Source organism: Grus americana, chromosome 19, assembly GCF_028858705.1.
Source record: "Grus americana isolate bGruAme1 chromosome 19, bGruAme1.mat, whole genome shotgun sequence".
NCBI lineage: Eukaryota > Metazoa > Chordata > Aves > Gruiformes > Gruidae > Grus > Grus americana.
Window position 1 is genome coordinate 6,799,128 of NC_072870.1, and position 13,147 is coordinate 6,812,274.

The window sequence follows — 13,147 nt, forward strand, 5'->3', positions numbered from 1 at the left end:
TGTTAGGTTAAGGTTGGACTCAATGGCCTTAAAGGTCTTTTCCAACCTAAACAATTCTATGATTAAGAATATCACTTACCAGTTTGATCATCAGTGTCAGAAACTGCAACACAAGAAGAGAAAATTATTTGGTGAGAATAAGAGAAGTTGAAAAAAAAAAAAATGTACTCAAGCGGTTATTAAGCAGGAGATGAAAGCCTTGAGATTACTAAACCAAAACGGCTTTTTGCTGATCCCCACGCAGAGGTTCAGGCTGAATCTCTGATCAAGATAGGCTGGTTAACTGGCAAGAAACTTTCTCTTTTACTGAGCTTGCACAATAGGTAACGCTTTACAAAGACAAGCAACTGTCTGAAGGGATGTCTCAATTTTTAAGACAGCCTTGGAATTTACGCAGTATTTGGCTTCCTAGAACTACACTTTCAGTAACCCCTTGTGCCAGTTTCTTTGGTGTTACACACTCTCACCAATATTGTTGAGCACAGCTAAGAGACACGCACAGGCAACAGTGATTAACAGAAAAAGATAAATTCTGTCAAAAGCACAAGATACAGTGAAAGAAGAATATAAACCCAAAGCAGTTGCCTTAAATCTTTTATCATTCATAGCAGACAAAGCTTAGAGATGTGTGTAAGAAAACAACGCTCCTTTGGACAACACTGATTTAACAAACCTATCTATGAAATCAAAGTGTTAAAATATGTTTCTCTTGCAAATAATTTACATGTATATGTCTTTTTTAACGAATCACCTAGAATTGCAAACTGGCATCTGAAAGCCAAGCCAGATAGTTTATGCTCCTCTATTACACTACTATCCTCTCATCAGTCAACTGTGCAGGCGCAGCAGGAGCGGGTAGTGCACAGGAGGAATGCTCTTGTGATCCCGAGGACAGAGTTAAATCACAGATAACCACAACTCCAGCAGCGGGAGCCACTGTCACCGAGCACGTGCCCACTCTGAATCTCCTGGCTGCTTTTTGGTGGTATCTTCCAGCTTGGGCAGGGCATCTTCCTGCTCGCTTTGCCAGTCACCATGAGTCAATAGACAGGAGTTCACCCCAGTGCTTAAACAGCCATCCGCCTACAGTTGCGCAGCAGCTGTTCTGTGGGTGGTGCAGTGACCAGCAATCTGCCACAGCTATACAGAATGCCAAGATGAAGGGCGCACAGTTCCCATTTGTTGCTACCACAGGGAAGTCACCCTCCAGAGCTACCATAATGCTCTCCTCTTAAACAAGTACCAGTACTCGTGACTAGAATTTAGCTACTTTCACTCTAATGTGCATAACACTCCCTCCTTTCTCCTCAGTTGCACAAACAGAATTGTAAGATAAGTTCTATTTCCTTCTGCAACTGTTGGTAAAAAGGGAAAACTTGGAAAACAGGAACATGTTTGTTAAGTTTCTTACCTAGATGTTGAAGGTCTTTCTCTTTGTAAAGGCGAGTCACCCTCTCTAGCAGCTCCCACTTTTCACAGCAGCCTTTGTAGTTGACAAAGTTGCGAGCAAGAATTTCCTTCAGCTGTCGCACAGAGAGCGCATTGATGTCTCCAATGCTTGTTAGATCGGAAAGAGAAGCCTTCCTGCCCTGCACCAGGTTATCTTCTGAGTCAGTAGACTGAAAGGGAACAAAGAAGGAATGATACTTGCCCTCAACACCTAGCACTACAATTTAAATCAACTTTCAACATGCGCACTGGCAGGAATTCATGTTTGGATGTGCATATAACTCTGATTACCCTGTGAATTCCCCCTCTATCAGGAATGCAAGTCCTAGGATTATAATAATAGAAATTATTTATTTCAGTGTCCAAGTGACATCAGTTCTCTCTATACGTGGAGGACAAGATGATGCTAAAGAAAGGGGTTGGTTTGGTCTGCTGGTGGTCAGTCTGAATTACTGTTTAGCTGCCCATCTCTCTCCAGTAATGGTTCTGCGGTGCCAAATACGGCCTAGAAAACCTGGTATTCCTTATCGTCTAATTCCAGGACACACAAACCTGTGTCTCCTCTTCTGTTGGTGCTTCTGCTGCATTCTCAACTCCTGTCATACCAACTGGGTTTGGAGGCACATAACCATTTGCCTAGAAGAGGAAATAAAGGTTTCACCAACAGCATATCCCTGTGTCCAAAGGGAAATAAAACTCGATAGTTCAGCATAACTGCAAACCCTGCCCACTGGAAGGATGAACTGCAGCACAAGGTAAAAGCGAGACACACTCACAGAAGGTATTTCCTGTGCAGCACTTACAAAAATAAATAAACTTTATAAACAAGTAAAACTTTTTGTAACTGAAATGCACCATCTGACCCTTTAAAGCCCCACTTTATTTAAGCCCTGATAGAGTGCTCATACAGTAAGATCCCATATGATGTTCTCGTGAGGCTGGATCAGGAGGAGACCAAATTTATACACGTGTGTGTGTGTGTGTGTGTATATATATATGCAAGCCTTTGCTGCAGTGTTGCTGTGTGACATCACAGCTCTGATGGCACATTGGCTGTCAGTGCAAGGCTCTGTATAAGACTCCTCTGTAACACAGCTCAAAGTTTACAGGCCATCTTCAAAGTAACCTTACAGAAACGCCTCTGGTGGGGTGTGGATGGACAAACAGAAGATACTAAGTGAAGGACCAGTAGCTCAAAGCTGGAGAAAGAGAAGGGGTAGTTGCTTTAAGCACTTAAAAAAAATGAAAGTAACTGCAGTGCAATTTTAGCCGACTTGCCCTCAGCAGCTATCATTCCCCTCTGTATTTTCCCTACTGACAAAGGAAACTGTAATGTTACCATCCTACTTATCTAACTGGTGACTTGTTAATGTTTACAAAGCAAAAGAATAACAATAATGATGAATGAGCCTGAACTGTAGCAGGATGTCATGCAAGTAGAGACAAGAAGCTGAAATGTATCATGGGGCAGTAAGGGAAGACAACAGAGCTGAATTGGCTGGTAAAAATTGGAATGGCAATACCCAGAAAACCAGAGAATGAAAAGACCTTGTAATGAGTTGTAAAAAAATGTCCTCCCAGGAAAACTCTTCTTTTTGTACTAGATATATCTGCCAAGCAAGCAGAAGGTACATACAGTTTCACAGCTCTGGTCCATGGGGAACTAAACACACCTATTAACTTCGTAATAGGACTAGGAGCAGATGTCAAACACTGAGTAAACTTCCCATACCAGATAGCAGAAAGACAAACAAAGCAAAGTCAATAAAAAATAATTAAGCTCAAATGCCCTTGACAAGATTCGTCAGAACTGCAGGGTTCGTCATAAACTGAAGACTTAACAACACTCAGGTTTTGTCTTCTATTAATCCAAGTGCAGAGGACACCAAAAACCTCACCCACCCCGTCAGTTTCTGTTCCAAAATTGCTTTAAACTGTGCTTGCTGTCTTGCACACCAATAACAATAATAACCATTTCATCTAAACACCTACATACAATTGTCAGAAAGCTGTCAACGTCAACACACAAGACAGATCTGTGCACCAACACAGACATGAAGTACCAAAGGAACCAGTGACAGGAGCATGTGGTGGCAATGGCAAGAGCACCAGAGGAAACACATCGCAAAACAGCGATGTTGTTCTCAGAGGGAATGTGTAATATATTCAGCGCAAATTAAATTCCACTAGTGTAGAAAGGAAATAGCGCATCAAAGTTGGTGACAGCGAGTCACAGTTTTACGCAGCAAGGCAGTGTAAAATAACTCATCTTACTTCCCTAAGTATTCTGTAAGAAAGTGTGAGGTCCTCACTTCAAAATTAAAAACAAACCTGAGAGAAGCATGTATAAAACACAACTGAAGTATTCTGTCATCTGTTCTTAACAGAAGACCTCCTTGCTTTTTAAGCAGGCATCTTTAACATAAAACTTTTTTGGCACATTATCCACTTGTAAAACCTCATGCAACATCTTAGTAGTTAATCCAAAAATAGAGATGAATGAGTTTGCAAAAGATGCATCACGCTAGAGACTGTACCTGCTGATGTTCCTGAGCTAGCGAACTTGAGATGGGATCTGCAGACACTGGAGACGCATCATGTGAGGTAGAAGATGCTGTGCTGGTTGGTGGGAGAATCACAAAATCTTGCTGTCCAGAGGCACTAGTATTAAATGGATTTGTTCTTATCTGATCTTCCTGGGTAATTACAGGCTGCTGGCCAAGAATCAGAAATACCAGGTCCTCCTTTTCACGACACAGCTCTGTGGAAATCTCACGGAGTGCCAAATAGTCTCGCAGATCCTTCACCTTCATCTTTATCAACTCTTCCCGCTGAAAAGCTGTGGCTCGGAAACGCTGGCATAGATGGCAGAGAAGGGGACCACCTTCAGGCTGGTTTGAGCAGGACGTACAAAAATTCTTCTTGCAGTCCAAGCAGATGTGCTGGTAAAGGGAAGGGAACAGAATCACACCCATCCACCATGCCCTGCGACAGAGGTGCACCACAACCTCAGGCAGTGCTCCCCTACCACCTAGAAGCTGAAGTCTTAACCTCTGTTTACACATAATCAAAATCTTTTACTTTATGAAAAAGCGTGAAGTATGTTACTCATATGTTCCTAGATGAGGAAAAGGATTGATCCCATGAGCAGATCACAAGATTCCTCACAGTTCTTAGACAAGCACTATTTACACTCCATTTACCCAGAATGAAATATTATATTCTTAGATAATTCCCTTGAATGACAGGAGTTTTCTGCACCTTATTCCGGACCTGTTCATCCAGTTTAAACCACAGATGAAATCAGGAGATATCTATGAGGCAGCAGACTTTCAAGTAAACTACAGCTAGCTGTGCATTGCTTTCTAAAGCAATGAAGTATTGCTCTGTGCATTAAGAAAGCTCTAGCATTGGAGGGAACTACCTAAAAACATTTCTCTGTTTCATAAATTTAATACTTGCTACAAGCGACTCCCCCCCCTTTTTTCCCCCCTCCAATTTGTTACAATCACCAAATTAATCATTTTTCACCATAAGAGGAAAAGGAAACAGCAAGGCTCACAGTGTCTGACAGACAGAATTCAACATTTATTTACGCAAGAAAAATAGCCAGCTTATTTTGAAAGTAATACACACACTGTGTGCCAGTTAGGTGCTAGACAGAAAGTGTTGGAAGTTTTGGAAATATTGGGCCCCAGATGTTTAAAACCTTTACAGATTAAATTCTGGGTTTTAATGTTTATATTTTATACTGTTCTGGTCTTGTCACTCAGGGCTCAATTTTCAGAAGTTCCAAGCACTCACAGTCCATGTTGACTTCTGCAGAAACTTGACTGTTCAACACTTTGGAAAGTCAAATTCTACATTTTCCAATAGGAATAGCAGCAGAACAGCTGCATTACGAGCCTTTTAAAAAGTCCTGAGGGAAGAAGGAACTAGTTTCAGTGCTGGTTAAAAATGCTAATTCACAGTCTCAGAGAAGACAAGCATCTCTCTCAAATCCTGACACCCTGACCCTTCAGAGCTATGCAAGGAAAAATACACATGCAGCGTTAGAGAAGCAACAAATACAAACTTAGAGACAAAAAAAAAATGGTTTAATGGAGTGCTTCTAGTGATTAAAGGACATTTTTAACTTCACAATTCAAAGAAAGCAGATGTTTCTCATGTTTTAAAAGGTGTAAATATACTACTTGCTTACATAAGGTCCTTCTGATCCCCTTTACAGCCCCCTTGCCCCACACCCCCCTTTACAATTATAACCGACAGACTTCTCATTTAGACCCTGTAATAGACTTATAATGACAGTTAGTGGAAAGAATCCCAATTTCCTGCCTGAGCATTTTAAGACATGAACATTTCTACCACAGAGAGAATCTCTGGTCATGCAAACTTGAAACCTCATCTCAAAATTGCTGTTCGGGGGCCTGCCAAGTAAAAGTGACTTTCATCAATCAGCAAGACAGGAAGGGCAATTTCCACATACCATCCAGTTTTGAGAGGCGTTCTTTAACTTGGTCAATATAAAAACCATTAGTAACTGACTTTTTTTTTGATCGTACGATTCCAGGAGCAATCCAATTCCTTGGAAAATTTTCAGGGCAGAGACAGGAACTACTGGTTGTGCGTGTGTCTAGAGCAGGGGAACAAACACTCCACAAAGGCAGAGTGATGGAAAATAACCCTGTCGACAACAGCTTCCCTCTCTCAATCACTCATCTCTGACAGGGGAGCAATCAGAAGAACTGAGGAGAAAAAAAAAACCCAAACCAAAACCCAAACAACCCTGCTTTACTCTGGCAGGGGGAAGCTTTCCCCGTGCTCTGCAGACCGCCAAACTGGCTCCAAAGGGACTCACTGTAAGGCCAAGGACCTTCCAGCCAGAAAACCCCTACTTGAGTATTGACATGTTTAGCTATCAAGTAAGCGAGCACAGTACAAGGGCTGCACTATCCAACATGTTTTTTGCAAGCAATTAACAGTAATAACACGAGTCTGCCTTAGTTATCAAATGATACATTTGAGAAGTCAAAATAAAACCAGGCATGTCTCTGGCTTATCAGTTCACCACTAGGATTCATCTCCAGAGAAAAAAAATTCCCCAGCCTGTATCTGAGCATCAAGTATTTAAACACGCACAGCAGCTGTTTGCCGCATCTCAGTATTAAGCAGCTTTTACAGCTCCAATGTATTTATTAAACTCTGACTGAAAGAGCAATGATTGAAGACACCGGTCTCTTCAGAATGATTAGTTTCAAATGTTGTTGTAAATTAAAACCTCTTATTAACAGGTCAGACTACTTCTGAATGATGCTTATTAACTGGTAGCACAGTCACAGGATGGTCAAACAGAAGTGAAACACTTTAAATCACAAGTCTGTGCAGAATAGAAGCCGATCCTGGTTGGTTGCTCTAACAGCTAGTCTCCCAGAGATACCAGGATGGGGCTTTGATACACTTGGCTCTTCTCTATATGCAGGATAAAATGAAGAAATGCCAACATTCAGGCTTTCACTACGGCTACTGTTGTTCAGAGTTGTTTCGGTTTGGGTTTTTTTTTTTTCTTACACTCTAGCTTGCCAGGAGCTTCTTCTGTAAGTATGCAAAGAAAAGCATCTTCCTGAAAATGTCAGCCAATTTAAGGCACTGAAATGAGAAAACGGGGGAAGAAGGAATAACAATCAGATATCCACCAAGAACGCCTGCCATAGCTTTCTATCAGCAGAGAGGGAAATGAAGAATACTTGTTTTAAATTTAAAATATTTTGTGGAATCAGTTTGCTGCAGAAAACCAAGATTAAAAAGGTAATCTAAGAGGTGGAAAACACCAAAAAACCTCAGAGATTTTTGCTACCACAAGTAAATATTACATCCTTTAAAGATGCTCCAACAGTTAAAATCATCTTATAAACACACGCTCCATTTAAACCTCACCTAATCCTTTTAGTAGGTGCCATGTTATATGAAAATCAAAATACAATACAGTAACAGATCAAGTACCTAAGATACCATCGTGCTACTTTTTGGTGGTTTTTGTTAGTTTTGTTTGGTTGGGGTTTTTTAAAGCAATTTAGGTTATCCTTATGGTCTCCAGTGCAGAAGGAATTAATTTTTATCTATTGTACTTCAGTGTAAACATTAACTGGACACTAGAGTTCAAAGGTATTCAAAGGCATGTCTTGGGACAAAATGCAGAGTTTTCAGTGCTCTTGTTGCAGCAAAGTGAGATTTCATATACTTCTCGGTCCATCTCAACAGAATTAAAAGAATTAACAGGGCTTACAAACACGTCAGTGTTTTACAAGTTGCGTACTCAAGTTCTTTATCTCAAATTCTTCTCTGGAGAGCAAGGACTGACAGATGATCTTGTAGACTTTCCCACAGTTACTTAAGCTTTGCCACCTGTAGCCACCTAGCTCAAGTCAGTCCCAGAGATTACTGCTCAGTAGTTGTGGTGGCAGAAGGAAGGTTTAGGAGCCCCCCTTCACAATACAGAATATAAACCTCAAACTCAGTTTCATTGATAGTCTGCACTAAAGAGGAGCAGCTGAGACACAAGCACACATTGTACTCTGCTGCCCCAGTTACACTGACAGCCAACTCCAGCGGAAAAACAGGAAAGCGTGCTGGGGGCAGAAACGTCTTAAATTGCTTCAGCAGATCCTCTACAGTCTCCACACCAGAGCTTTACCTAACCCAAATCAGTCTCAGTCAGTATGTTTGCACATATCTGGAGTGGTACTGGTGACTCTTATACAAGAGATTGCTTTGAAGACAGCTTATATTAGAACATATATTTCAAAAGATAGGAAATATCTTTTCCTGGGAAATATCCCAGGAACAATGGAACAATAGTTCTAGCACTGCTACTGTATAATCCATACTTCACTGGGTGAATTGTTTTCATTTCAAAAGCAGAATCTTCTTCATCCACTATTTGCTACTCTGCAGAATAGTAAGCACTGGATCCAGAACAATTCTTTCCACAAGTGTTTGTGAAGACACATCACATTAATGAGGACAATGTTAAAGACAACACTGTGGAGTCGTGTGCAGTGACTGCACCATTCCAGCTGACTCAGAATCTGCCTATTGTCAGAAAAAGTCTAAGCATACTTACATACCCAAAATATATTCCATATATACCCAACCCCCAAAATATATTACCAAAATTTAAATTTCTAGTGATTTCTGGAGCAATAACATTTGCCAGTGCAAAAATGCATAAACATCCCCATCATTCTGTAAGTAGAAAGCAACAGCTCTGCTGAGACTTACCATTTCTCAGCTATGTGCCAGCACACATGAATAAAAAGGTGCACAAAAGTCAAATCAATTTATGAATTTCCCCATCTAATCTAAAAGGGCCATGGCCAAAATTCACCATAATTTTTAAGTTCTCACATTCTTAAGTTCAGTAACATGCTATATATAAGACACTTCTTAAGCCACAGAGTTTGGACTCTGAACAACTCTTCTCACTAAACCATTTTTCAAGCAGCATTATAAGAACCACCATGCCCAAATAATGTCCCAGACAGGGTTTGCTAATTAAAAATCTTGTGGCAACAATTATTTTGGCATCTATATGCTCACAAATAAAGTTTACAAACAAGACAGAATGGATTTGGTCTTTATTTTTTTTTCTCTCATGGAGCTTCAGCAATTCAACACACAACCTCAATAAACTTACATGGCCTTTTAGGTTGAGCAACAATAGTTTGGAAAAGATTGTCCTTTACTCAAAGCACAGATTGCTAAACTTCTTGACACATTTTTTTTTTTTTTAAAGGGCATGTTTTTAAATAACAAATTTAAAAACTCATGCTCAAGTTAATGCTTCTTTAAATGATTATAAGCAGTTTGGCTTTCTGTTTTCAGCGCCTGGGAAAGCCCAGTCTGCTGAAGGTTAACTACCACATTTCCAGTCATCTTGAACTACGTCTCCTAATTGCGCAAGAATGACTAAAGACACAGAAGCAAAGGCAAGCTGTCTTTTCCCATATGGTATGTCCTCAAATCAGAGGCCTCTAACGTGCGCCCATTTCCCTTCAAACTGGCTCTTTGCAATGAAATGGAAGCCAGATGGCACGCTGCAGTCAAACTGAACGCTGTCCCAAGTCAGCAGCACTGAGATGTTCGCGACTCACCTTCCTAGAGGAGCTGTCGAAGTGCACGCCACAGGCTTTGCAGCTCTGTTCGGAGGCGGTGGGAGACGGGTAGGAGCTGTACCCAGGGTTGGAATAGGCTTGGGCTCTGGCTCCCTGCTGCGGCTGTGCCTGCATCTCTTCAGGTGAGCCATCCAGACAAAACCAATTACAACAGCTTGCCCACATAGTAACTGAAAGTAGGAGAGATACACATTAGAAATAACATGGGAAACAATCTGTCAGCTGAAGTGAGAACAAAGCATAAAATGTGTGTTTAAATTTCCCACCAGCAATTCATTTTTGACAGTGTGCTTGTAAGTTTTGATCTTTCCTTTGCACATGCAAAAACCACACACCCCGTCCAGCACAGTATGCCTTTTGTGAGAAAGGACAAATAAAGTTCAGGATAGTTATTACCAGAATTTCTTAGAGTTAAGAGATTACAGCAAAGAGAAGATAAATTTTATGTTCCAGTTGGCCGTATGAGACTCTACGATCAAGTTTGCTGTAACAGGCTGTCTCTATTCCACGTGAGGTGTAATACACTGACTTTGGTTTTTGTGTATTGGAAAAAGCTTAAATTATGTCTCATACGTTATTTAAATGAAATCAGCACCAAGATCATAGATCGCTATTCTTCATTTTTATTTTAAATCTCTCTACCAATTTACAGCTACAGATCTAAAAAGATAAAAGACAAGGACAGCAGAGCCTCTGATTTACCATATGCCCGTTCTCAACTGAATTTGCAGCATTACAAGGCTAAATCATCCCACAGCGAGTAAATGTCAGTAACTTAAGAAAAACCAAATATTAGCTTCCGGTAACTTACTTGGGAAAACTATTTCATCTGAGACACATAATCACTTGCTTATTTTTTTTTTTTTGCAAGCCAAACAATGATTGAGAGAGATATATATGTATGTATAAACATACACACACACTTACCTAAAATCCTAACAGTCCAGTGCCAAATGCACAGTTTTGGAGTTTTCTAAGACCACCCATGTAGAAGTATTCCAGAAACACACTGCTATAAACTTGCTTTTGGGAGTTTACAAAGAAATCTGAATTTATCTGGGCATTCAGTTTCTAGAGCATACACCATGTGTCATCACTTACTGCTAAACAGAATACAAATTGCCTCCTCTGCATTTCTGCATTCACACTGTAGTTCCTGGGCTGTGTTTCTTTCATCACTTAAAAATCAGGTCCATCACTGATGGTGTTCAGCAACTGCTTGATTTTATAAACTTCTGGAAATAAATCATCTCTCAGCTACACAGCCAATTCATTTCTTTCACATCAGTAAGTGTCGCCACTGTAAAACTCCAGATTCCCAAGGGAAGGAGGCTGGTACGAGTCCTAAAGGTTATTTGGTATAATATACCAACATGCTGTTCTGTTGATTTTTTTATTATTATTATTATTATTTTTTTAAAGCTCCGTTAAGTTTTTTGGGTTGATATACTTGAATTGGGAAGCTTTTGCAGTTTGGTGCAGTTCCAGTATCTGTAGCTTTAGTGGCATCTTTAATCCTTGCAAAATCTAGCTGAATTTGGCTCGTCAAAGTTCCTGCTGTCACTGCGGTGGACATATGCCTTTCAAAATCCACAATGGTGAGCTTACCAATGAACTCTACCCTGCAGGCTCAGCAGATTTTAATGTTTAAGTGAAAATCTACAGATTCATGACATGATAAACAATTCTTAGTGTAACTGATGTGAACAATGCTGCCAGACTGGCAACTAGATCTCTAATAACAGAATAGTAAGAGACAAAAAGGAGCAGCAGCTGGCTGCTAAAAAGATGGGGGTGACCAAAGGCACAGCAGAGACACACAAGGCACAAGACTATTATTACCTGTTGTCAGAAGACAATTTTAAGTTTAAGCACAGTTATTATTTATAGGCATAAACAAGGATCAATGAAAAACAGTGCAAGTTCTTACTGACACACAGGGATCTGAAGCCCAAAACCATTAATGGCATAACTGGAGTGTCTTAGCCTAACATTTAGTTTCACAAGCCACAGTACTCCTCCTGTATAAGCAGGGGTAATTATCCCTTAATAAATACATGGAGAAAAGCATTCCATGAACAGATATAATGTAGCAACCATTTGTATTAGCTCTGCACTGCAATCAAAACACATGCTTTAGATATTTACATTAAAAATCCAATTACTCTTTTATTTCTGCACATTAATTTTCAAGCAATCGGTCCCACTCAGAAGTTAACACATCCTTTCTATTGCAAAAATACTGAAATTTTATTTTAAACTATGCTGTTTGGAGGTTTAATTTGTTCCTAGGAATTGCAACTCTAAACACCACGGAAGCTGCACAGTGAAACAAGCATTCACAACCTCCACGGCAGTGGAAAAGTGCGTCCACAGTCAGTCTCTCCCTGTTTCAAGGACCCCTGCAAACCAAAGGCCACCCACGATAACGGAATACACAAATGCTACTGCCTGCCCCAAAAACTTTGTTTTGCTAAAAAAGACAGCCCTCTAATTCACTCTGGAACATTGCAACATGTCAAATGCTGGGAAGAAAAACACAAGGGAGTGCACAAACCAGGATAAAATAAGACAGAACTCAGCATTCAGCTGGAGTTGTAGTTTTGTGTAATTGCCAGGAAATGAAAAGATTGACAAAAGGCTCAGATGTTGCTTTAGAAGAACCTTAATCCTGCTCAACTACAAAAGCATGGAAGGGAAACATCCATAAACAAACAACAAATAACCAGGACTGTCCTCTGATCCGTAACATCTTTCCAAAGATATCTCCCATCTTTAAGAGAAAGGAGCACATAGAAACACAACAGCCATTCCTACAACACAGGCATGCTACTTCAGCCTGTGCCAGTCTATGTCAGGTTTTAATTACTTAAGGACCTCTATATATAGGTGTAAGTTTAAGTTAGGGCTTGTCTATGTGCAGCATTTACATTGACAAAGATGCTTCACTGAAAACCACTTCGTGCTGATGGTTGATAGCCACACAGAAACCGACAGCTCTGCCTTCACTATCAGCTCCTCCCGAGCACGTACTTTGCACTGTGAGCAGGCATCCCACGCTGCTTTTGTGCCGCCGTCAGCTCATACACAAAGTGGGATTCTCCTCCAGGCACAGCAAGATACACGTGCCAGCCAGCAACCATCATCTCTCAACACAGCATACAGGTCGGGGACAGCACCTGGGCGATGCCACAGCCTGCTCCAGCTGCAGCTTAGACCGCTCCAACTGCAAGAAAAGGAGCTCACAAATGTTTCCACCTCTGCCCGTACAGTGGCCATCACGTTCTGCACCTCAGTCAACATTGCCCCAACTGATTTTGTAGATATCTGCTACCATTTCCAAATTCCCAGGAGACCACAATGGCTGAAAAGCAAGAATTACACTGTCAATTCCTGGAACATGCATTGGCTGCTACACGGGAACTTAAAATGCTGCCACCAGCTAGGCGAAGCTTTGCTAACTGATGGCTATACTAACAAGCAGACATGACTGAGGCTTAAGATACTAAAATGTCTCTGTATCTGCG

At 40.8% G+C, this 13,147-nt stretch overlaps 1 protein-coding gene across 6 annotated transcripts in view; it reads right to left on the reverse strand.

Annotated features, from left to right (window-relative positions):
* Positions 1-13,147, reverse strand: part of RFFL (ring finger and FYVE like domain containing E3 ubiquitin protein ligase) — a 33,190-nt gene that overhangs the window by 3,104 nt on the left and 16,939 nt on the right. For 5 of the 6 annotated variants that reach the window (XM_054847256.1, XM_054847255.1, XM_054847254.1 and 2 more), the window contains 5 exons: positions 9,600-9,790; positions 3,987-4,391; positions 2,002-2,085; positions 1,412-1,619; positions 80-103 (listed from right to left, as the gene is read on the reverse strand). In XM_054847256.1, the coding sequence (XP_054703231.1) occupies positions 80-103; positions 1,412-1,619; positions 2,002-2,085; positions 3,987-4,391; positions 9,600-9,785 (907 nt within the window). In that variant the 5' untranslated portion in view covers positions 9,786-9,790. The remainder of the gene's footprint in view (positions 1-79; positions 104-1,411; positions 1,620-2,001; positions 2,086-3,986; positions 4,392-9,599; positions 9,791-13,147) is intronic. The other variant, XM_054847259.1, reaches the window with a different exon arrangement.